At 36.8% G+C, this 22,885-nt stretch overlaps 1 protein-coding gene across 1 annotated transcript in view; it reads right to left on the bottom strand.

Annotated features, from left to right (window-relative positions):
* The window catches only part of ANKRD13C (ankyrin repeat domain 13C), a 95,367-nt gene extending 72,936 nt beyond the window's left edge, over positions 1-22,431 (bottom strand). The window contains exon 1 of the mRNA XM_060625491.3: positions 21,654-22,431. Coding sequence (XP_060481474.1) covers positions 21,654-22,098 — 445 coding nt within the window. The 5' untranslated portion in view covers positions 22,099-22,431. The remainder of the gene's footprint in view (positions 1-21,653) is intronic.
* Positions 22,432-22,885: the final 454 nt, after the last annotated feature.

Genomic DNA, 22,885 nt, shown 5'->3' with positions numbered 1-22,885 from the left:
AAGGGAACAGTTGGCAATGTCTGGCACATTTCTTGTCAAAACTGAGGAGTGAGGGTGCTAATGGCATCTAGAAAGTAGAGGCCAAGGATACTGCTAAATACCTTACAATGCACTGGACAATTCCATCCCACAAATAATTCTCTGGCACAAAATGTCAAGAGCAGAGGCTAAAAAACTGAAATAGATAAAGCCCAACTGCAAAAGGAAAAAATGGAGCTTTACCTAATAGCAAAGCTAAGAGATTATTAGAAAAAGAAAAAAAAAATTTTAAAAAGTCCTCACAACACTGCAGGAGATCCGGATACATACAAACCCAAGATTAGCTCTTACTCTATCACTTTCAGTTATACGAATCAAGAAATACCTTTGGGCTTAATCTAGTTTGCAGTGAGTTTCACTTGCAATGGCAAAAAACCATTACTAACACAATAAAAGAATACAAAGCCTTATTTGACATAATCACAGTTTGGGAAATTTCTATTTTTTAAAAGTGCTTTTGCTTTTTATTCTGTCTTTATCTGGGCTTTTAAAATGGGGGGCGCCTGGGTGGCTCAGTCAGTTGAGCATTCGACTTTGGCTCAGGTCATGATATCGTGGTTTATGAGTTCAAGCCCCATGTTGGGCTCTTGTGCTGACGTCTCAGAGCCTGGAGCTGCTTCAGATTCTGTGTCTCCCTCTCTCACTCACGCTCTGTCTCTCTCTCTCTCAAAAATAGAAACACATTAAAAAATAAATAAATAAAATGGCATTTATTTTCTTCAAGTAACACAGAATATAGACAGATTTTAAATTCTATTTGCAGTAAAATTTATACCTTTTTAGAAAATACTTTTAAACTTAACATTTATCTAACAGTCAAAAAATAAACCATACATTTGATTCCCTTTTACAAAAAATGAAGAAATTAATGCTTTTATTTCTCATCTCCATTTTTGTTTCACTAATTTAATCAATAGTTATAAACCTTTTTCTTACCCTTTATAGAATATATGTCTTAAATTTTGAAGCAAAAGATTTTTTTTTTTTTTGGCAATTTGCTGTCAAGATTGTAATCATATTTACTATGATTATTAGATTTCATCTATGGTACATTTAAGTGGTTTCAATGTTCACTATCAACGCTTTTCTGACACAACTCCTCCTTTCTTGGGTTAATATGTAAATTCATCTCTTATGATTTGGGATATTTCTTTGAATAATACTTTTCAGGAATGATAGCATGGTGGTTAATCTATTTTCTAGAATGTTATTGTTGCTTTCACAAATGAATACCTGACTAGAAAGAATTCTACAGTTAGAGGATGTTACAGCAAGTATGATCTAATATTGCAGAGGTCTGAGGCCAAACTGACATTCATTTGTTCAATAGCAATCTGTGCTCTTTACTTATATATGTATAGAATTCTTCATTAAAATTTAAAATATCACCAAGATATACAGAATCTCTTTTCATTAATTTTCTATGAGTTGTAACTTTGGAGTCTGAACCAATTTTAGATCAAAAGATGTTTTTCTTCTTTACTTATAGCTTTCAGTATTGCCTCTGTTCTAGTTATTATTTTATTATCTGAAAATACATATTACTCATCAAATGAAATCTACAGAGGTATAACTCTGTATTTATAACTTATCCCTCATTAATTTTTCTTTTTCCTCTACAGTCTGTTTTCAAATTATTTTTTTTTTTACATCATTCATTTAATTTTCTATACTGTCAAGCCTTTACTTAACAGTATCTTCAGGATACTTTGATGACACTTCTTTTAAATGAGTATTTTTCAAAGACTATCAAATGACTTTTTTTTCCTGCTCATCCATCCTGGAATGAAGATTTATTCAAATCTAGTATGGGAAAAGACAATCAGACTTCCCCCACTTTCCTCTCAGTTCATTCAAAAAATGAACCAAAGTAAAAAACCCTTTCTAAACTCTGAAGCTAAAAGAACAAGCTGATATCTAAGCATTTTCCTGTGACACTCTAATACTCTAGATAAAATGAAGAGTATCAGATAGTTGAGAGACAGAGGAGTTGTTACATAGAAATCAAAGATAAAAATAACAGTGCAAGACATATTCCTAAAACCATAAAATTATCGATGAAAGAAATTAAATAATACCTAAATAAGCAGAAAGACATCCTGAAGTCATGGATTTAAATACTGGTAAAATGACAATACTCCCCAAATTGGTCTATAATTTTAAAACGATCTCCATCAAAATCCCAACTGGCTTTTTTGAAGAAACTGACAAGCTGATCCTAAAGTTCATATAAAAATTCAGAGTACCCAGAATATATAAAACAATCTTGAGAAAGAACATCAAAGTTGGAAGGCTTACAAATTTCAAAACTTACTACAAAACCACAGTAACCAAAACAGTATGTACTTGCATAAAGACACTCCTAAATATCAACAGATCAATCATACCATACACAAAAATTAATTCAAAATAGATCATGGACAGGCGGCACCTGGGTGCCAGTCAGTTAAGCGTCCGACTCATGATTTAGGCTCAGGTCATGATCTCATGGTTCATTAGTTTGAGCGCTATGTAGGGCTCCACAAGACAGCACAAAGCCTGCTTAGGATTCTCTTTCTCCTTCTCTCTCTGCCCCTCCCCTGCATGCATTTCTCTGTCTCTCTCTCTCTCAAAAATAAATTTAGGGGCACCTGGGTGGCTCAGTTGGTTAAGCGTCCAACTCTTGGTTTTGGCTCAGGTCATGATCTCCTGGTTAGTGAGTTTGAGCCCCATGTTGAGTTCTGTGTTGACATCAAGGAGCCTGCTTGGTATTCTGTCTGTCTCTCTCTCTCTCTCTCTCTCTCTCTGCCTCTCCTCTACTCTCTCTCTCTCTCTCTCCCAAAAATAAATAAATAAACATTTTTTTAAAATAAATTAAAAAAAATAGATCATGGACCTAACTATAAGAGCTAAAACTATTAAAACCCTTGGAAAACAAAACAAAACAAAGGAGTAAATCTTTGTGACCTTGAATTAGGTAATGACTTCTCAGATACATCAAAAGCACAGCACAAAAGCAAAAATAAATTGGCTTTCATCAAAATTAAAATGATTTTTGCTCCAAAGAATGGCATCAAGAAAGTGAAAAGAGAACCTAGGGAGGAAAATATTTTGCAAATTATAAGTTTGATAGTATCCAGATATATAAAGAACTCTTACAACTAAATAATTAAAAAAACCCAATTTAAAAACAGGAAAGGATCTGAATAGCTGTTTCTCTAAAGAAGATACACAAATGGCCAATAAGCACACGAAAAGATGCTCAAAATCATTAGCCATTAAAATGAGATACAACTTTACATTCACTAGGATGGTTATAATCAAAAAGACATAACACAAGTATTGGCAAGGAGGAGAAATTGAAATAAATCCTCATACAAAGTAAAATACTTTGAAAAACACAGTTACCACATGGCCCAGCCAAAGGTATATATCCAAGAAAATGAAAACATGTTCACACAAAAACTTCCATACAAATGTTGATAGCGGTGTTATTCATAATAGTCAAAAAGTAGAAACAACTCAAATGCCCATTAACTATAAATAAAATAAGGTACATCTATGCAATGGAATATTATTTGGCAACAGAAAGGAATAAAGTTCTGATACATGCTGTAATATGGATGAACCTTGAAAACAATGTGCTAAGTGAAAGAAGCCAGTCATAAAGACCATATATTGTGATTCCATTTATATGAAATGTCTAGAATAATCAAATCTATAGAGAATGCAGATTAGTGGCTATCTAGGGCTGAGGCAAATGGGGGGGGGGGAGGAGGAAGTAAAAGGTCAAGTGTACAGGACTTCTTCTTAGGGAATGAAAATGTTCTCAAATTGTGGTGATGGCTACAGAACTTTGAATGCAACAAAAACCATTTAACTGTACAATTTAAATGGTTCAAATGTATGGTATGTGAATAATATTACAATATGCTGCTTAAAAATAAATAGAAGATAAATGGGGGATAAGTAAGGTTGCTAGAATTGCAGCAAATATTTATTCATGTCCCTAACGATTTTAAAAGCAAAAGTCTTCCTTACAAAAGCCTTTGTACTGGACATCTTATTTTACCTAAAGAATCATCACCCAGGTATGTCGCCTGACTAAAATAAGCTTACTTGCCCACTTGCTTCTTTGATGTGAATATTTCTAAGATACTAGAAATAGCTTTATTATTTTTCTCCTGCTATAATCCTAAGGATAGCAATAAATGAAGGCAAAAAGAAGGGGTAGGCTTATTGTAGGGCACAAACTTGCCATCTGTTTCCCATATAGATACATTCTTATCCTCTAATTCAGGGATATGACATAAAGTTTTATTAGAATATAACCACCTGCTGATTGTTTATGAATTGTTGATAGCTACTCTCTCTTCTTTAAATTAAAAAAAATTAATATAATTTATTATCAAGTTATTGTCAATGTATACATACACCATATACAGTGTGCTCTTGGCTTCAGGAGTAGATTCCCGTGGTTCATCGTTTACGTACAACACCCAGTGCTCATCCCAACAAGTTCCCTCCTCAATGTCCATCACCCATTTTCTCCTCTCCCTCACCCCCCTCCATCAACCCTCAGTTTGTTCTCTGTATTTAAGAATCTCTTCTGATTTGCCTCCCTCTCTGTTTGAAACTATTTTTTCCCCTTCCCTTACCCCATGGTCTTCTGCTAAGTTTTTCAAATTCCACATATGAGTGAAAACATATGATATCTATCTTTCTCTGACTAACTTATTTCATGTAGCATAATACTCTCCAGTTCCATCCATGTTGTTGCAAATGGCAAGATTTCATTCTTTCTCATTGTTGATGGCTACTTTCACACAACAGATGGTAAGGCCTGCAAGCCTATATTTACTATCTTGCACTTTTAAAAAAAAATTTTAATGGAAGTATAGTTCACACACAATGTTTCAGGTATATAACAGAGTGATTCAACAACTGTATAACTATCTTGCCCTTTAATTATGTATGCAGACCCCTGCTCTGATCAGCAAGGGTTTCATGTCATATTGCATTGCTTCCACGATAGAACACCTGTCAGTCAATATAATTTCTATATATAATCACATATTACTATTATTAAAATTTTTTCTCATAATCTAGTTTACTTGATTCTAGAGTCATTATTATATTTTAATGTAAATTAGAAGTTCAAAGGTTCTGTTATTTTTCCCAACATTTTACCCAGAGACAAAATCCATTCATCTTCACTTAAGATTTACTGAGCATTACTATGTTCTAGGCATAGTGCTAGATATTAAAGAGTCAACCATTAGGATTAGAAATAATTCTTGCACTCAAGGAGCTTATGTTAACAAAAGAGAGCAGAAAAACAGAAAATGAGACAAAACAGATTATGATAGGTGTTCAGAAAAATAACAAAGAGCTAAGACAAAAATTAATAAAGGGATACATAACTTTCTGATTCTTCAGGCAGGAAAACCTCTCTAATGAGATAATGTTTAAAATGAGATCTTAAAGAGGAGTAGAAACTAAGAAATCAAAGAATAAGAAGAAAAGCATTACAGTCAGAGACCAGGAATAACCTGGCATATTCAAGGAACTAAAAGAAAACAAGTATTGCCAGAAAAGAAAAAAAAAAAGAGACATTTGTACAAAAGATTGTATCACAGAAGCAGGCAAGGGCCAGATCATGTGAGGCTCTATAACTATGGTAAGAAATATGAACTTACTTTTTAGTGGAGAAGGCACTAAAGAATCTTGAACAGGGACATGACATGATACAAATGACATTCCAAGATCACTCTTGTTACCATACAGAGAAAGGAAGGAAGGGGGACATGGGACCAGATATGAATCCAGTGTAGCATTCCAAGTGAAAAAAAATAAAAATTGTGTTCAAAATGGTGGCAATGGAGACAGAAAGTAGAATGATGCAAAATAACCTGTTAATTAGATATGCGTGGATAGGAGGAGGAGGTGAGATAAAGAATGATCCCAATAATTGAGGCTTGAGCAACCAGATAATTAATGATGTGATTTAATAAAGGACTGGATGGCCAGGTAGGAGGGGATAAGGTGGAAAATAATAATAATAACATTTTGACAAATGAATTTTGAAGTATCTCTGAGATTCCCAAGTGGAGATAATTATAAAATATGGGAACTCCAAGAAGTCTAGATTGGAGGTATATGCAAATTTGACAGTAAAAAAAGAGACATTTAAAATCAAACATAGAAATTTGTGAATATCCACTTTTGCCCTAATAGTATAAAAGGTAATAATAGTTATCTTTCTTCACTTCTCTATCTTCCAGGAGAAAAAAAAAAGGACCATGTTCTAAATGGTGACAAGAAGAAAACAAGGCACTGATAACACCAGTTGCTGTTAAGAAGGGTAACTGAGTGGGTAAAGATGAGTGGGAGGCAAACTATTTTTACAATGTATCTTTTACATCTTTTTATAATTTTGTAGCATGTGAATGTAATAACTATTCAAAAAACTACACAAATTAAGGAGAACTTACCAGAGTCTAGACAGAGCACCTAGGTAAAGAAAGCAGGCCTTTATGCACCTACATTATTACTCTATTTTCTTAAGCTTTCAAGGAAAATAAAGGTGAAAGGGCAAAAGCATCAGTACCTACTGATGCTTACAAACTAAAATTACTGTAACAAGTTTAAATTAATCACATTTTTAGAAGATTTATGAACTAGAAATGACTTTGCATTCAACTATCCAATCCCTCTCATTTTATAGGTAAGTACATAATCAGAAATAATATATTCTAATTAAAGATACCAAACATCATGCTTTGACTTCAATATTTTAAAAGCAAATCATCATCATTTTTTTATCATACTCCTTCTCTAGCCAACACTGGATTTGCTTTATTGGCCAAGTATGCCATGAAACTAAGTGCTCAAATGTCCTAGTTAAGCTTCATCGACTATCCTTTCAGTTTTCTAAGACCTCAACCTGCTGCTTAAGCTAATTTGTTACATAAAAGATACTAAAAACTTAAAATAACCTTCTGCCAATTTTCCACAATGTAGTTTTTAAATCTGAAATCCGATGCTGTGGTTCTAACTTGGTAAATAAACTGAATTCTGTTCTGTCAAATGTATAAAAAATATTCCAGTAACATTAAGACCACAGCAGTGCTAAAGTATGCAAATTATCAACCAAAAGGCTAGATTTACAGGGCATCTATTGTATGTGCCCAGTACTGTACTATATATACTTCATAAACCTTATCTTACCCCAATATCCTGTGAGACAAATATTATTCCTATTTTGCAGGTAAGAAGAATAAAGCTAACAGTAGTTAATTTCCTAAAATTATATATCTAGAAATTGTATGAGTCATGACTCTGAAATCTGTATGCTAATTTTTTACTAAACCAACAGTTTTCAAACTTTTTGTCTCAAGATCCCATTTATACTCTTAAAGATCTTGGGGCACCTGGGTGGCTCAGTCAGTTAAGCATCCTACTCTTGATTTCAGTTCAGGTGATGGTGTCATGGTTCATGAGTTCAAGCCCCGCATGGGGCTCTGCACTGACAGTGTGGATCTTGCTTGGGGTTCTCTCTCTTTCCCTCTCTCTGCCCCTCCCTTGCTCGCTCACTCTCTCTCAAAATAAATAACTTAAAATGAAATCTTATTAAAAAAAAGAATTATTAAAGATCTTTTTTTTAAAAAAAAGATCTTTTATGTGGATTATTTATATGGACAAAACTATCGATATTTACCATATTAGTAAATTAAAATTAAATGTAGAATTTTATTAATTTTAAAATTACAATCACTCTATTACAAACTAATAAAATTTTTTATGAGAAAAATAATTGCATTTTCCAAAACAAAACAAAAAATAAATGACAGGAATGGTGCTATTTTAAACTCTTTAATTAAAAATTAAAATCAATTTCTTTAATGTCTGGCTTAATAGAAGACACTAGATTTTTATAATTATATCTGCATTCAATAATGTGTACATTTTGCTTTGGTCTGAAGAAAACCTACATTCAGAAGCTACGCAGTTGAAAAAAAGGAGGGGTATTTTAATAGCCTTTTTAAATAATTGGAGGTGCTCTTTGCTACTATACCAAAACTCAGTGGTCATTTCTTTTTTTTTTTTTTTCTTTTTTTTTTTTTTAATATTTATTTATTTTTGAGAGAGAGAGACAGAGCAAGAGCAGGGGAGGGACAGAGAGATAGGGAGACACAGAATCCAAAACAGGCTCCAGGCTCTGAGCTGTCAGCACAGAGCCCAATGCGGGCCTCAAACTCACAAACTGTGAGATCATGACCTAAGCCAAAGTCGGATGCTTTACCAACTGAGCCACCCAGACACCCCAGTAAGTAGTCATGTCTTAAAGGTTAGCTGCAATGTGAAATCTAAAACTGTATCAATAAACTTTTTGCATTGAGTTATACTGAAACCCATTGGTTTCTCTTGTACTTTAAATGGATCTTTTACATGATTTTGAAACATCATGCTCTGATCATCTGAAAAATACCAGTTGATTGAGTTACGCAGATCTTCCAAATATCAACATATTTCATTATACAAAGAAAAAAAAATCAAAATACCATCAATCCAACCAAAAAAGCCTTTGGATCCTGGAAAACTGTCAAACTTAAAGTGACAAAGACAAGTTTCCCAAATTGTAATTTTTGATCCAAAGTCTGAATTTCTTCATTGGCAATAAATACTACCAATTGTCTTCTGTGAAGTCACAGGCTAACTTCATTCACTTTCCAGAAAAGTGTCTGCCAAGTATCTAAATTGGAAAAACCATAGTTTGTCTGGAAGCTGTTCTTTCAAGTAAAAATGGTGTTCTATGACAAAAGCTGCTAGTTTGGCTTACAACTCAAAGAACTATACAAATGTTTTCCCTTATTTTCTCTTCAGTATGCAGAAGAGCATCATGAAAAATCTGTATTATGTCACAAAGAATATCAAAAAGATATGTACTCAAGATTAAGACTTGATTAATCATTTCTACAGCTTCAACAAAGACATTAAGTGAAACCGGCTTTTTTTTTTTTTTAACTCGAATATGTGGCATACGCATTATGTGACTACACAGTAAATACCAGCAAGTTTGGTCTTTGATTCATACTCAGGTTCTGATAACTTTACCCACCACTGCTTTTGTGACATCAGCAAAAGTGTCAGCACAGTGAAAAAGGCAGCAATGACTTGGTATTATTACAAAAATAGTTTTGATTTCACCCACTCCCTAATTAGGGAGAAAACAGGAAGCTCCAGCTTCTAGACACCTTCAAATCCCATCCGAGCAAGCATTAAAAAGGGGGAATTCCTGTATTTTCTCTCATAAACAGTACTATACTACTAAAACTCACAAACACATAATATTAGACTCCAAACCAGGTCTACTTTTTCCTTATTTCCACAGCTACCCCTAGTTACAATAGCATGTTAAATTGACCCTTGCCCATCCAAGTTTTGCTTCATATAGCAGTAGATGGAGCCTTTTAAAATCAGATTGTGTTACTTCTCTGCTCAAAATCCTCACTTCCTATTTACTCAGAGTAAAAGCCAAAATCCTTTTGGTCTACAAAAGCTCCACAGGCTTAACCCCCTCTACTACCTCTCAAGTCTCCTATCTCCTACCACTCTCCCCTGTACCAGTCACAGTTGGCCTTCCTTCTACCCCTTTGAACATGGGGCTTTTATGTTTGTTATTCTCGATCTGAAACTGTTCTGCCAGATATCTGCTCCCTAATTTTCTTTAGGTACTGCTGCAACCCCTGCACCTAAAATACTGTCACATAGTAGGAGCTCAGTATGTATCTGTTAAATGAAGGAAAGAATGAACAAAGAGAAGAAAAAATAAATAATTATAAAGAATCATTAGAATGGTGCTAAAATCGGAGCGCCTGGGTGGCTCAGTCAGTTGGGCATCCAACTTCAGCTCAGGTCATGATCTCACAGCTTCTGAGTTCAAGCCCCGTGTCGGGCTCTGTGCTGACAGCTCAGAGCCTGGAGCCTGCTTCAATTCTGTGTTTCCCTCTCTCTCTGCCCCTACCCTGCTTGTGCTCTCTGTCTCTCATAAATGAATAAACGTTAAAAATTAAAAAAAAAAAAAAAAAAAAAGAATGGTGTTAAAATCTGGTTTTAACTTTCCAAAAAGCATTCAATCACAGAACAATGCAGGTTTCCACATGATTCTCTATGAAAGCCAATCAAAGGATATATGTGCTAAAGAGGATATTCAACACAGCATATCGGTGGTTTTACAGAATTCAGTATAGTACTGAGTAAGAGAGCACATGCATTAACATGCCTGATAAATACTTACAGCCAAGAATCAAAACACACTACACCAGTAGATCAAAGATGACTTCTATGAGAGTCAAATAAACCTAACCCTTTAGAAGACTGACAGTATAAATTCAAGTATCAGATAAAAACCTCAACTGAAGTACTATCTACACCTCAGGAACAAGAATGTCTTCTGCTGGAAGACACTTAACATGAAAACCGAGAGTAAGATATTGGTATCAATGGGTATTACTATTAAATGAGCCTTCAGAGTTAAAAACAGTTTCAAATGCAGTCTCCCATTCAAGACTACAATACCCCACCCAAGGGGTAGATATTATTATATCTTCTTATTTCAGTAGTCAAGCAAATAGAATTTCATAAAAACCTCTTTGTAGAGAAGTGTGGCCTCAAACTAAGATCTAATTCCAAATATAGAGATGGCCTCCTAGTTTTGCAGATCATCTTTGAGGTTTCAACAAGAGTAGCAGGCTCAAGAACAGATGAAATTCAACCAAGCCATACAGTTAAACCTAATATATCCTGATAACAAACACCATTCATAATCTTCAAACAGAAAGAAGACCTTTTTTCTTTTTCCTACCCTCAGCAATATCAGTCTTGCTCTAATAAAACTAAGGTTCCATCTGTCCCCCAATGAAATAAATAGTATATGAACAGGAACATGTTGTTTGACTACCCAGCCCTCACTCAATTTTTGAAGAACTATGTTCATTTTCTAGAATCCAAAGCATCCTGACAATTATATTATACTCCACATTAGATTTCTATGACTTAAGAATGACATTAACTTGGGACAGACTGCCTAGAATTCAATTCTTCAAGGACTCCTCCAGAATTCTCCTACCTTATTGAGGATGCAAAGGACACAACATGAAATAACTGCTCATTTCTGCTTCCTTTTTTTTTTGCCAAAGCTGAAAGGTCAGGGATTCCTGCTCCTATCATAGTTCAGTACAGGAAAGGGGAGAAGAGGACTCGTTCTACCCTCTTATGAGGTAGCTCTGCAGATGTGTTCACGTAACAATTCTAAGTATCAAGTCACATTCTAATACTTATAACAATGCCATCAACAAACATAGCCACTTAACCCAAGGACAGTCCTACGCTGTTGGGAGATGCATATGGGGGAAGAGAGGTAAGAGGAAGGTCATATTCACATAGACATGAAGATCAACTGAATCAACCCTGACAGATCAGTGAAATGACAGATTTCACTGCCACTCCACCTTCATGCCAAGTGAAGGTACATGACGCTTTAATGGATTATCTTGGGCCTCCAAAAAGTACTTCACTTTTTTTTTCTAAGAGACACTGAGGTTTGCCTTTCAAAAACAAAGTCCAGAAAACACCACAAAACACAGGAGAAAAATACAAAGTTATTGCTGTTCTTTTAAAGATGTGCCAGCATTTTAACCTTCTTGGCTAAAACTGTTCATCTAACACTTAATTCTAAAATTTTTTTGAAAGCCAAGTGTAGCTTTATAGTCACCTCTTCTCAAACAGACATAAAATGCAATATTTTCTTGTATCACCCATCATAAAGATTTTAGTGACAAAAACAAAGCAGAGAAAATAATATCAAAATGAAATTTAAAGATTTATATAGAATAAACCAAAACAAACACACCATACAGGCATCAAATTATCCTATTGCCTCAATTCCCAAACATATGTTTTTAATCTTTCTGATGTTTTAAAATCCCTGTCTGATGAATAGACACTTCTCCAAAGAAGACATCCAGATGGCCAACCGACACATGAAAAAATGCTCAACGTGTCTACAAGAGACTCATTTTAGATCTGAGGACACCTTTAGATTGAGAGTGAGGGGATGGAGAACTATTTATCATGCTCCTGGAAGCCAAAAGAAAGCTGGAGTAGCCATACTTATATCAGACAAACTAGACTTTAAATTAAACGCTGTAACAAGAGATGAAGAAGGGCATTATATAATAATTACAGGGTCTATCCATCAGGAAGAGCTAACAATTATAAATGTCTATGCGCCGAATACCGGAGCCCCCAGATACATAAAACAATTACTCATAAACATAAGCAACCTTATTGATAAGAATGTGGTCATTGCAGGGGACTTTAACACCCCACTTACAGAAATGGATAGATCATCTAGACACACGGTCAATAAAGAAACAAGGGCCCTGAATGATACATTGGATCAGATGGACTTGACAGATATATTTAGAACTCTGCATCCCAAAGCAACAGAATATACTTTCTTCTCGAGTGCACATGGAACATTCTCCAAGATAGATCATATACTGGGTCACAAAACAGCCCTTCATAAGTTTACAAGAATTGAAATTATACCATGCATACTTTCAGACCACAATGCTATGAAGCTTGAAATCAACCACAGGAAAAAGTCTGGAAAACCTCCAAAAGCATGGAGGTTAAAGAACATCCTACTAACAAATGAGTGGGTCAACCAGGCAATTAGAGAAGAAATTAAAAAATATATGGAAACAAACAAAAATGAAAATACAACAATCCAAACGCTTTGGGACGCAGCGAAGGCAGTCCTGAGAGGAAAATACATTGCAATCCAGGCCTATCTCAAGAAACAAGAAAAATCCCAAATACAAAATCTAACAGCACACCTAAAGGAAATAGAAGCAGAACAGCAAAGGCAGCCTAAACCCAGCAGAAGAAGAGAAATAATAAAGATCAGAGCAGAAATAAACAATATAGAATCTAAAAAAACTGTAGAGCAGATCAACGAAACCAAGAGTTGGTTTTTTGAAAAAATAAACAAAATTGACAAACCTCTAGCCAGGCTTCTCAAAAAGAAAAGGGAGATGACCCAAATAGATAAAATCATGAATGAAAATGGGATTATTACAACCAATCCCTCAGAGATACAAACAATTATCAGGGAATACTATGAAAAATTATATGCCAACAAATTGGACAACCTGGAAGAAATGGACAAATTCCTAAACACCCACACTCTTCCAAAACTCAATCAGGAGGAAATAGAAAGCTTGAACAGACCCATAACCAGCGAAGAAATTGAATCGGTTATCAAAAATCTCCCAACGAATAAGAGTCCAGGACCAGATGGCTTCCCAGGGGAGTTCTACCAGACGTTTAAAGCAGAGATAATACCTATCCTTCTCAAGCTATTCCAAGAAATAGAAAGGGAAGGAAAACTTCCAGACTCATTCTATGAAGCCAGTATTACTTTGATTCCTAAACCAGACAGAGACCCAGTAAAAAAAGAGAACTACAGGCCAATATCCCTGATGAATATGGATGCAAAAATTCTCAATAAGATACTAGCAAATCGAATTCAACGGCATATAAAAAGAATTATTCACCATGATCAAGTGGGATTCATTCCTGGGATGCAGGGCTGGTTCAACATTCGCAAATCGATCAACGTGATACATCACATTAACAAAAAAAAAGAGAAGAACCATATGATCCTGTCAATCGATGCAGAAAAGGCCTTTGACAAAATCCAGCACCCTTTCTTAATAAAAACCCTTGAGAAAGTCGGGATAGAAGGAACATACTTAAAGATCATAAAAGCTATTTATGAAAAGCCCACAGCTAACATCATCCTCAACGGGGAAAAACTGAGAGCTTTTTCCCTGAGATCAAGAACACAACAGGGATGTCCACTCTCACCGCTGTTGTTTAATATAGTGCTGGAAGTTCTAGCATCAGCAATCAGACAACAAAAGGAAATCAAAGGCATCAAAATTGGCAAAGATGAAGTCAAGCTTTCGCTTTTTGCAGATGACATGATATTATACATGGAAAATCCGATAGACTCCACCAAAAGTCTGCTAGAACTGATACATGAATTCAGCAAAGTTGCAGGATACAAAATCAATGTACAGAAATCAGTTGCATTCTTATACACTAACAATGAAGCAACAGAAAGACAAATAAAGAAACTGATCCCATTCACAATTGCACCAAGAAGCATAAAATACCTAGGAATAAATCTAACCAAAGATGTAAAAGATCTGTATGTTGAAAACTATAGAAAGCTTATGCAGGTAATTGAAGAAGATATAAAGAAATGGAAAGACATTCCCTGCTCATGGATTGGAAGAATAAATATTGTCAAAATGTCAATACTACCCAAAGCTATCTACACATTCAATGCAATCCCAATCAAAATTGCACCAGCATTCTTCTCGAAACTAGAACAAGCAATCCTAAAATTCATATGGAACCACAAAAGGCCCCGAATAGCCAAAGTAATTTTGAAGAAGAAGACCAAAGCAGGAGGCATCACAATCCCAGACTTTAGCCTCTACTACAAAGCTGTCATCATCAAGACAGCATGGTATTGGCATAAAAACAGACACATAGACCAATGGAATAGAATAGAAACCCCAGAACTAGACCCACAAACGTATGGCCAACTCATCTTTGACAAAGCAGGAAAGAACATCCAATGGAAAAAAGACAGTCTCTTTAACAAATGGTGCTGGGAGAACTGGACAGCAACATGCAGAAGGTTGAAACTAGACCACTTTCTCACACCATTCACAAAAAAAAACTCAAAATGGATAAAGGACCTGAATGTGAGACAGGAAACCATCAAAACCTTAGAGGAGAAAGCAGGAAAAGACCTCTCTGACCTCAGCCGTAGCAATCTCTTACTCGGCACATCCCCAAAGGCAAGGGAATTAAAAGCAAAAGTGAATTACTGGGACTTTATGAAGATAAAAAGCTTCTGCACAGCAAAGGAAACAACCAACAAAACTAAAAGGCAACCAAAGGAATGGGAAAAGATATTTGCAAATGACATATCGGACAAAGGGCTAGTATCCAAAATCTATAAAGAGCTCACCAAACTCCACACCCGAAAAACAAATAACCCAGTGAAGAAATGGGCAGAAAACATGAATAGACACTTCTCTAAAGAAGACATCCGGATGGCCAACAGGCACCTGAAAAGATGTTCAACGTCGCTCCTTATCAGGGAAATACAAATCAAAACCACACTCAGATATCACCTCACGCCAGTCAGAGTGGCCAAAATGAAGAAATCAGGAGACTATAGATGCTGGAGAGGATGTGGAGAAACAGGAACCCTCTTGCACTGTTGGTGGGAATGCAAATTGGTGCAGCCGCTCTGGAAAGCAGTGTGGAGGTTCCTCAGAAAATTAAAAATAGACCTACCCTATGACCCAGCAATAGCACTGCTAGGAATTTATCCAAGGGATACGGGAGTACTGATGCATAGGGGCACTTGTACCCCAATGTTTATAGCAGCACTCTCAACAATAGCCAAATTATGGAAAGAGCCTAAATGTCCATCAACTGATGAATGGATAAAGAAATTGTGGTTTATATACGCAATGGAGTACTACGTGGCAATGAGAAAAAATGAAATATGGCCTTTTGTAGCAATGTGGATGGAACTGGAGACTGTGATGCTAAGTGAAATAAGCCATACAGAGAAAGACAGATACCATATGGTTTCACTCTTATGTGGATCCTGAGAAACATAACAGAAACCCATGGGGGAGGGGAAGGAAAAAAAAAAAAAAGAGGTTAGAGTGGGAGAGAGCCAAAGCATAAGAGACTGTTAAAAACTGAGAACAAACTGAGGGTTGATGGGGGGTGGGAGGGAGGGTAGGGTGGGTGATGGGTATTGAGGAGGGCACCTTTTGGGAAGAGCACTGGGTGTTGTATGGAAACCAATTTGACAGTAAATTTCATATATTAAAAAATAAATTAAAAAATTAAAAAAATTAAAAAATTAAAAAAAAAAAAAGAAAAAATGCTCAACGTCACTCATCATCAGGGAAATACAAATCAAAACCACAGTGAGATACCACCTCACACCTGTCAGAATGGCTAACATGAACAACTCAGGCAACAACAGATGTTGGCGAGGATGCGGAGAAAGAGGATCTCTTTTGCATTGTTGGTGGGAATGCAAGCTGGTGCAGCCACTCTGGAAAACAGTATGGAGGTTCCTCAAAAAGCTAAAAGTAGAACTACCCTACAACCCAGCAATTGCACTACTAGGCATTTATCCACGGGATACAGGTGGGCTGTTTCAAAGGGACACATGCACCTCCATGTTTATAGCAGCACTAATCAACAATCTTTCAACTATCAACTACTTTCCAAAGTATGGAAAGAACCCAAATGTCCATCGATGGATGAATAGATAAAGAAGTGGTATATATATACAATGGAGTATTACTCGGCAATCAAAAAGAATGAAATGTTGCCATTTGCAACTACGTGGATGGAACTGGAGGGTATTATGCTAAGTGAAATTAGTCAGAGAAAGACAAAAATCATATGACTTTATTCACATGAGGACTTTAAGAGACAAAACAGATGAACATAAGGGAAGGGAAAGAAAAATAATATAAAAACAGGGAGGGGGACAAAACAGAAGAGACTCATCAATATGGAGAACAGAGGGTTACTGGAGGGGTTGTGGGAGGGGGGATGGGCTAAATGGATAAGGGGTATTAAGGAATCTACTCCTGAAATCATTGTTTCACTATATGCTAATTTGGATGTAAATTTTAAAAAATAAAAAATAAAATAAAAAAAAAAGAAGTAAAAATATAAATAAATAAAACCCTGTCTGAAGAAATCTGCCAGCCACTGGGCAGAGAGGTTACACATGTTAAACATTTCATTACCATTCCCTTGAGTTTCCAGCATAGGCAGCAATACTCTCAGTTGAGATTTAACTTACATTTGAAAACTCCAATCACTGTGTGTAATAGCTACACAAAGATTACATTACAACTCATTAAAAATGAAAATTAAGGGGCGCCTGGGTGGCTCAGTCGGTTGAGCAGCCGACTTCGGCTCAGGTCACGATCTCGCGGTCCATGAGTTTGAGCCCCGCGTCGGGCTCTTGCTGACAGCTCGGAGCCTGGAGCCTGTTTCAGATTCTGTTTCTCCCTCTCTCTGACCCTCCCCCGTTCATGTTCTGTCTCTGTCTCAAAAATAAATAAACGTTAAAAAAATTTTTTTTTTAAATGAAAATTAACTGTATATAGATGGCTTGTCACATGCCAGGCAATGTAATTACAGGCAGCAGAAACTGCCAAATTTCTCAGAATATATCAGGAATTTTTCACATCTAGGAAAAGCTGGTTTAATCAATTCGTATATCAAGGATTTCAATCACTCTGGTACCTAAGAGCTTCTGATTAATGTCCAAAGGAAAATAATTTACCTCTGAGGATATTTAACTCAAGGGAAAAAACAAAATTACAAGTTTAACAAATGAAAAGTGCAGTCAAAATCAAGAAAGTCTTCTATATGCTTCATAAGCATTCTCAATTCTGAAAGTGCTAAAGAAGTAAAAATCATTACCATCAACTAAAAAATAGCCTTTCACCATGATGCTTTAACTACCAATGTCAAAAAGTAATTCAGAAAATTTTTTACAATGTGAAGAGAGGCTTAGACTTAAACTTTATTCCATACTAAAGAAAAAATAGTTTATAACTAAAGATATACTAAGGATATAAAGTTTAATAAATTTGTGTATATTAGGGGCGCCTGGATGGCTCAGTCAGTTAAGTGTCCAACTCTTGATTTCGGCTCAGGTCATGATCTCATGGTTTGTGAGATCAAGCACCACATTGGGCTCTGCACTGACAGCACAGAGCCTGCTTGGGATTCTTACATTCGTCTCTCTCTGCCCGTCTCCCACTTGCACTTTCTCTCTCTCTCAAAATAAATATATAAACTTAAAAAAAAATTAATAAAAATAAATTTGTGAACATTTAATGTAGTGTATCTTTTTTCCCACCCTCCCAAAACTTTACTAAATACACAATGAGTCACAATCATTTGGCATATGTGAACACAGTATACTCACGATGTTATAGCTATTACTGTATTTAACTTATATTTCCAAAGATTCGTTTGGATCCAAAGACAGTATTCCTCAAGATAACTGATGACTCAGAAAAAGCAACTCATACTCAACGAACATTTTACCACAAAAGAAAAAGTTCAATCCTTGCTCCTATTCAAGTCAGTAATTTGTAAATACACAAAAATACACAAAAACACATTTTAAAAAGTTTATCGAATAAGACATCACTGGAAACTGAAAGAGCTAATGAACAGTGAGCTAAATGACCAGATTAGGGCACAGTAAGCTTTCCAGCTAGATAGAATAAAGGATCAAAACGAACAAAGTATGATTTAATAAATGTAAAGTCCTATTTTAGGTTAAAAAAAAAAAAAAACTGTAAGAAGGGACAGCATGGAGAGACAGCCAATCACTTGAGAAAAAGCAATATTAAAAAATTAACATACTCTTGCACTGCATTACTTAATGTGTGCTTTTTAGTACACACTGGCACACTGTTCAGCTCTAAACATACATTGCTTAAAGCAACAAATATGCTCTCCTTTTTGTCTTTGCTTATGAGGCTACTATAGCTCTAACATTAAGGTTAGTTCTTAGCACCATCCTCAAAGGGAAGAATTAACAAACTGAGTTTCACCAAAAGACAATGATTAAGATTTTCATTTACTTATTTAACACACATATCTAGTATTTAATGTTTCAGGGACCATCTAAGCACTTTATAATCCTTGCCAAATGAAGAATGGATGCAGAAGTTAGGAATGTTTAACTTAAAGATAAGAACATGACAGCTCTTGTCAAAGATCTAAAGGGCTATCATGTGGATGAGGTAGCCCATTTATTTGTGCCATTACACAAAAAGGAAACAGAACAAACAAGAGTGACCGGTTTGGGCTCTATAGCAACTCTGAAATTTGTCCAATGGCAAAATCTCTCCATAAGTCTACTATAAGGACTAAATGAGAAAATACATATTAAAGAACTTTGTTGTAAATTTCCACATTACACATTACTAGAATTTACTTCTGTACAGTATAGTGGGTCCTGACTAACAGAAATATTTACCGAGGCTGACCATGGACTTTGGAGTCCTAGCTATTAGTTCAGTTCCCAGCTTTGCAATTTATACCAAGTATGCAACTTTAGCAAAGTTTCCTTGTATCTCTAGGCTTCACTTTTTTCACCTTTAAAATAAGGATAAAAGAATCTGCTTTGCAAGGTTATTGTGCAAATTAAATGTGATAACATAGGTAACATTTAGCATAGTGCTGACACACTCAGTAAATTGTATCTATGATGAGGATCATCATCATCATCATCATCATCATCATCATCATGTTGTAGAAGGTATCTCTCTGGTGAATATAAAACTAACTATGTGGTATGATGTGGTATGACTGCATGGCTCTGCTATGCACCTGCATGAGTGTATGAATCTGCTATGCACTTATCATGTTACAACAATCCAAATATAATATACAGCTTGCATTTGTTTGGTGATTTTAAAAGTGTTTATCTTTTGTAATATGAAGGAAAAAATATCCTTAAAATCTAAATAAATATCCAGGTTAGTAAAATATCAGGAATAAAAGTCATGTAATGTAATGGGGAAATTATGCAGCTACAGAAAGAAAAGGGACTAAAGAAGTAGCACATTAAATATAAGCTACTCTTCCTAATTGACTTCATGGTGAGAGATGAAAATATATATTGAAGGGGGAAAAATTACACTTTCTATAGATATGTGAACCACTGGTTACAGTCATCAGAAATACCAACAATACAAGGGCATCTAAGTTCAATGCAAACATTTGGTACATCAAAGCAATGTAAAAAGAGAAGTTCAGTAGACTAAGGACAAGAGTATAAGGGATTTAGGATTCTAATTACTTCATTACCATCAACAAACAATATTATGCTTGTTGCAATAACAGTAAAATGATTGAATAAATGTAGGAATGAAAAACTGGGTGCAGCTTTCAGGTACTTTTTTGAGGATTTGAATTATGATCAATGACAGTGATATTATTACAATATTGGAAATTCAGGGGCGCCTGGGTGGCTCAGTTGGTGATGCATCCGACTTCGGCTCAGGTCATGATGTTGCAGTTCATGAGTTCAAGCCCCAAATCCGGCTCTGTAATGACAGCTCAGAGCCTGGAGCCTACTTCGGGTTCTGTGTCTCCCTCTCTCTCTGCCTCTGCCTCCCGCCCCGCACTCTGTCTCTCTCTCAAAAATAAACATTTTAAAAAAGGCAACTATTTTAAAAAAACAATACTGGAAATTCAGATACAAGTGCAATTGTTAGAGAATTATACAACCAATAGAAATCTTATTTTTTTAATCTAAATTTTTGCCCTAATTTCACATACGAAGCCTAGAGTCCACTGGAATTAAGGGAGCTTATTCCTCAGGCAAGCATTTCATTAATGTGTTATATATTATTTTAAACAGAGTTGAGTGTGTCTTAAATGAATGTATACAATAGTCATGTTCAGTTAAAAGCAAAGCTATAAATGGTATTTGTCAACTACTCAATTTAAAATGGCTTATTAAATGTTGAAAATGTCAGTGTTGACGTGTTTTCATTAATAAATGTATTGCTGCTTGGAAGTCAACTCAATTACATCACATTTTTCAAATTAAAAAAACAAAAAGTTCAGCTGATGAGTTACGACAGAAAGTAGAAATACAGTCCTTGAATAATAAATGATACTCTATTTTGCCATATAGGTTATGATGAAGTTACTATGAAAACCTGTAGTACTATTTTTAGTCACAGTCATCAAGATGAAACATTATTAGCAATTATGTAAAACAAGCAAAACACTCAAAACTCTACTCCAAAATTTTAGCTACTTAAGTCACTTTACTTACTCTAGGTATCAAATGCCAACAACTTTCTACATTTTGGCTGTTAGAAACCAAAGCATTCTATATCCCATCTTAAATGCAAAGTGTAGACACTTTGTATCAAACTAAGTTTCCTGAAAGCAGAGAAAAAGAAACAGACAACCTGGGGGCAGGTAGAAATCACAACCAGTTGCAGTCAAGTTGGGATCTGTACCTGAATAATGAAAGGGAGGTGGGCCATTTTATATGTACAAAATTCGAGATCCTCAGGTGAGAAGGGGAGAGAAAGAAAAGAAACACAGTTACATAAACATAGGAAGGCCAGGTTGGACATGGGGCAATTTTCAATTTCTTTGTAAAAAATCAATACATTGAAGGCCTGTCTCAAAAATAGACAAAACAGCTTCTCAGAGGAAACTTTGAAGTGGGCAAGGAGGAAACATTCCTTTGCACCCACAAGCATCAATCCCCTTACCACTGGCATGCTATTACTGAAACGGTCATGATTTACAGGCATTTGGCCCGGATGACGAGCAAAGGAGAGGAAAGAAAGGTCTGTTGGAGAGGAGCCTAGGATTCCAGAGGCCTGGGAAGGCACACCCTACGTTCGGGAAAGGAGAGGTGGAGAGGGACGAGCACTCCTCACCGTGATTATCTTTCTGCCCGATATTGTGCGTGCGGATGAGAGAGGACAGTCTCCTCACATCCCCCTTGAAGACGCACTCGTGTACCGGGTAGTGTGCGGGACAACTGCCTCCATCTGCGACGACAGCAATGGGGTTGGTGCCCGCTAGAAGAGCCGGGGACTGGGAGGTGGTAGTCACGGAGGAACCGTGCAGCGGCAGGGCCGGGACGCCAGGGGGGTTGGAGGAGGCCGGAGCTGTCTTCAGCTGCAGCCGGCGGTGATGGTTACTGAAGATCTTATGACAGGCTTTGCCGCCCTTGCCGCCGCCGCCTGTCCCAAGCCTGCCTCCCGTAAAGGTGCCGCCTAGGGTAGCCGCCGCTTCCTCATCCCCGGGTTCCAGCAGGTCCCCCTCTTCTTTGCTGGGCTTGTGGTCTCTCCGCAGTGAGCGGATCTTCTCCCCGGTCATCGCCGCCAGGGGCAGAGAGGGGATCCGGGAGGCTCACCGCCCGCGACGGAGCTGGCGCTGCGGCGGCGCAAGGCGATTAGAGCGGTGGCCAGGATCCTCCAGCGCAGCATGAACTCTCAGGGTGCCCCCGAGCCCGGGACAAACGCATCTCCTGGAGGGAGAAGAGCCGGCTCTCGCCTAGGCACGAAGGGACGCGCGCTCGCTGGGGGGAGCTAGAGCTCAGGTGCCCACGACACCAGGATCCCTGTCCCCGCTGCCGCAGCCGCCGCCACTACCTCACGCCGGAAAACAGGGCACGGCCATCTTAACCTGACTTCTCTCGCGAGAGCTCCCTCGGGAGGAGGGAGGAAACACCGCGATAAGTGAGCTGGCCGCTCCCTCCCTCGCACCGTCTAGTCCCGGAGAGTAACCGAGCTCCGCCCCTAGTTTAGGACCTGACAATTGGCGCTTCTGATGGGCGGTGTAAAACCTTAACTTGTGTTTGAGATATTCGATGCAGTTTGTAAACAATGACTGAAACCCTCAGACCTCTGGGTCTCCAGCAGAGTAATGCAAACTGACGCCACTGCACACAGGATGTGATGTCAGTAAGATGTTGCACAAGATACTCAATCAACATTTACTAAGCATCTACTTTGTATCGTACACTGAGCTACTAGATTTCTAAGACGCCACTCCTGGCTCCAAAGAGATCAACGCGGGGGGAGGGGGGGGACGATAAACAATTGGGAGCTGGGTTGAAAACAAAAAACTAAACTAAACAAATAAAATAAATAAGAGAAAAATT

The sequence above is a fragment of the Panthera onca genome, chromosome C1 (genome assembly GCF_046562875.1).
Source record: "Panthera onca isolate mPanOnc1 chromosome C1, mPanOnc1 haplotype 2, whole genome shotgun sequence".
NCBI classification, from domain to species: domain Eukaryota; kingdom Metazoa; phylum Chordata; class Mammalia; order Carnivora; family Felidae; genus Panthera; species Panthera onca.
The sequence above is the reverse complement of the archived record's forward strand: the minus strand, read 5'-3'. Positions and strand labels throughout refer to the sequence as shown.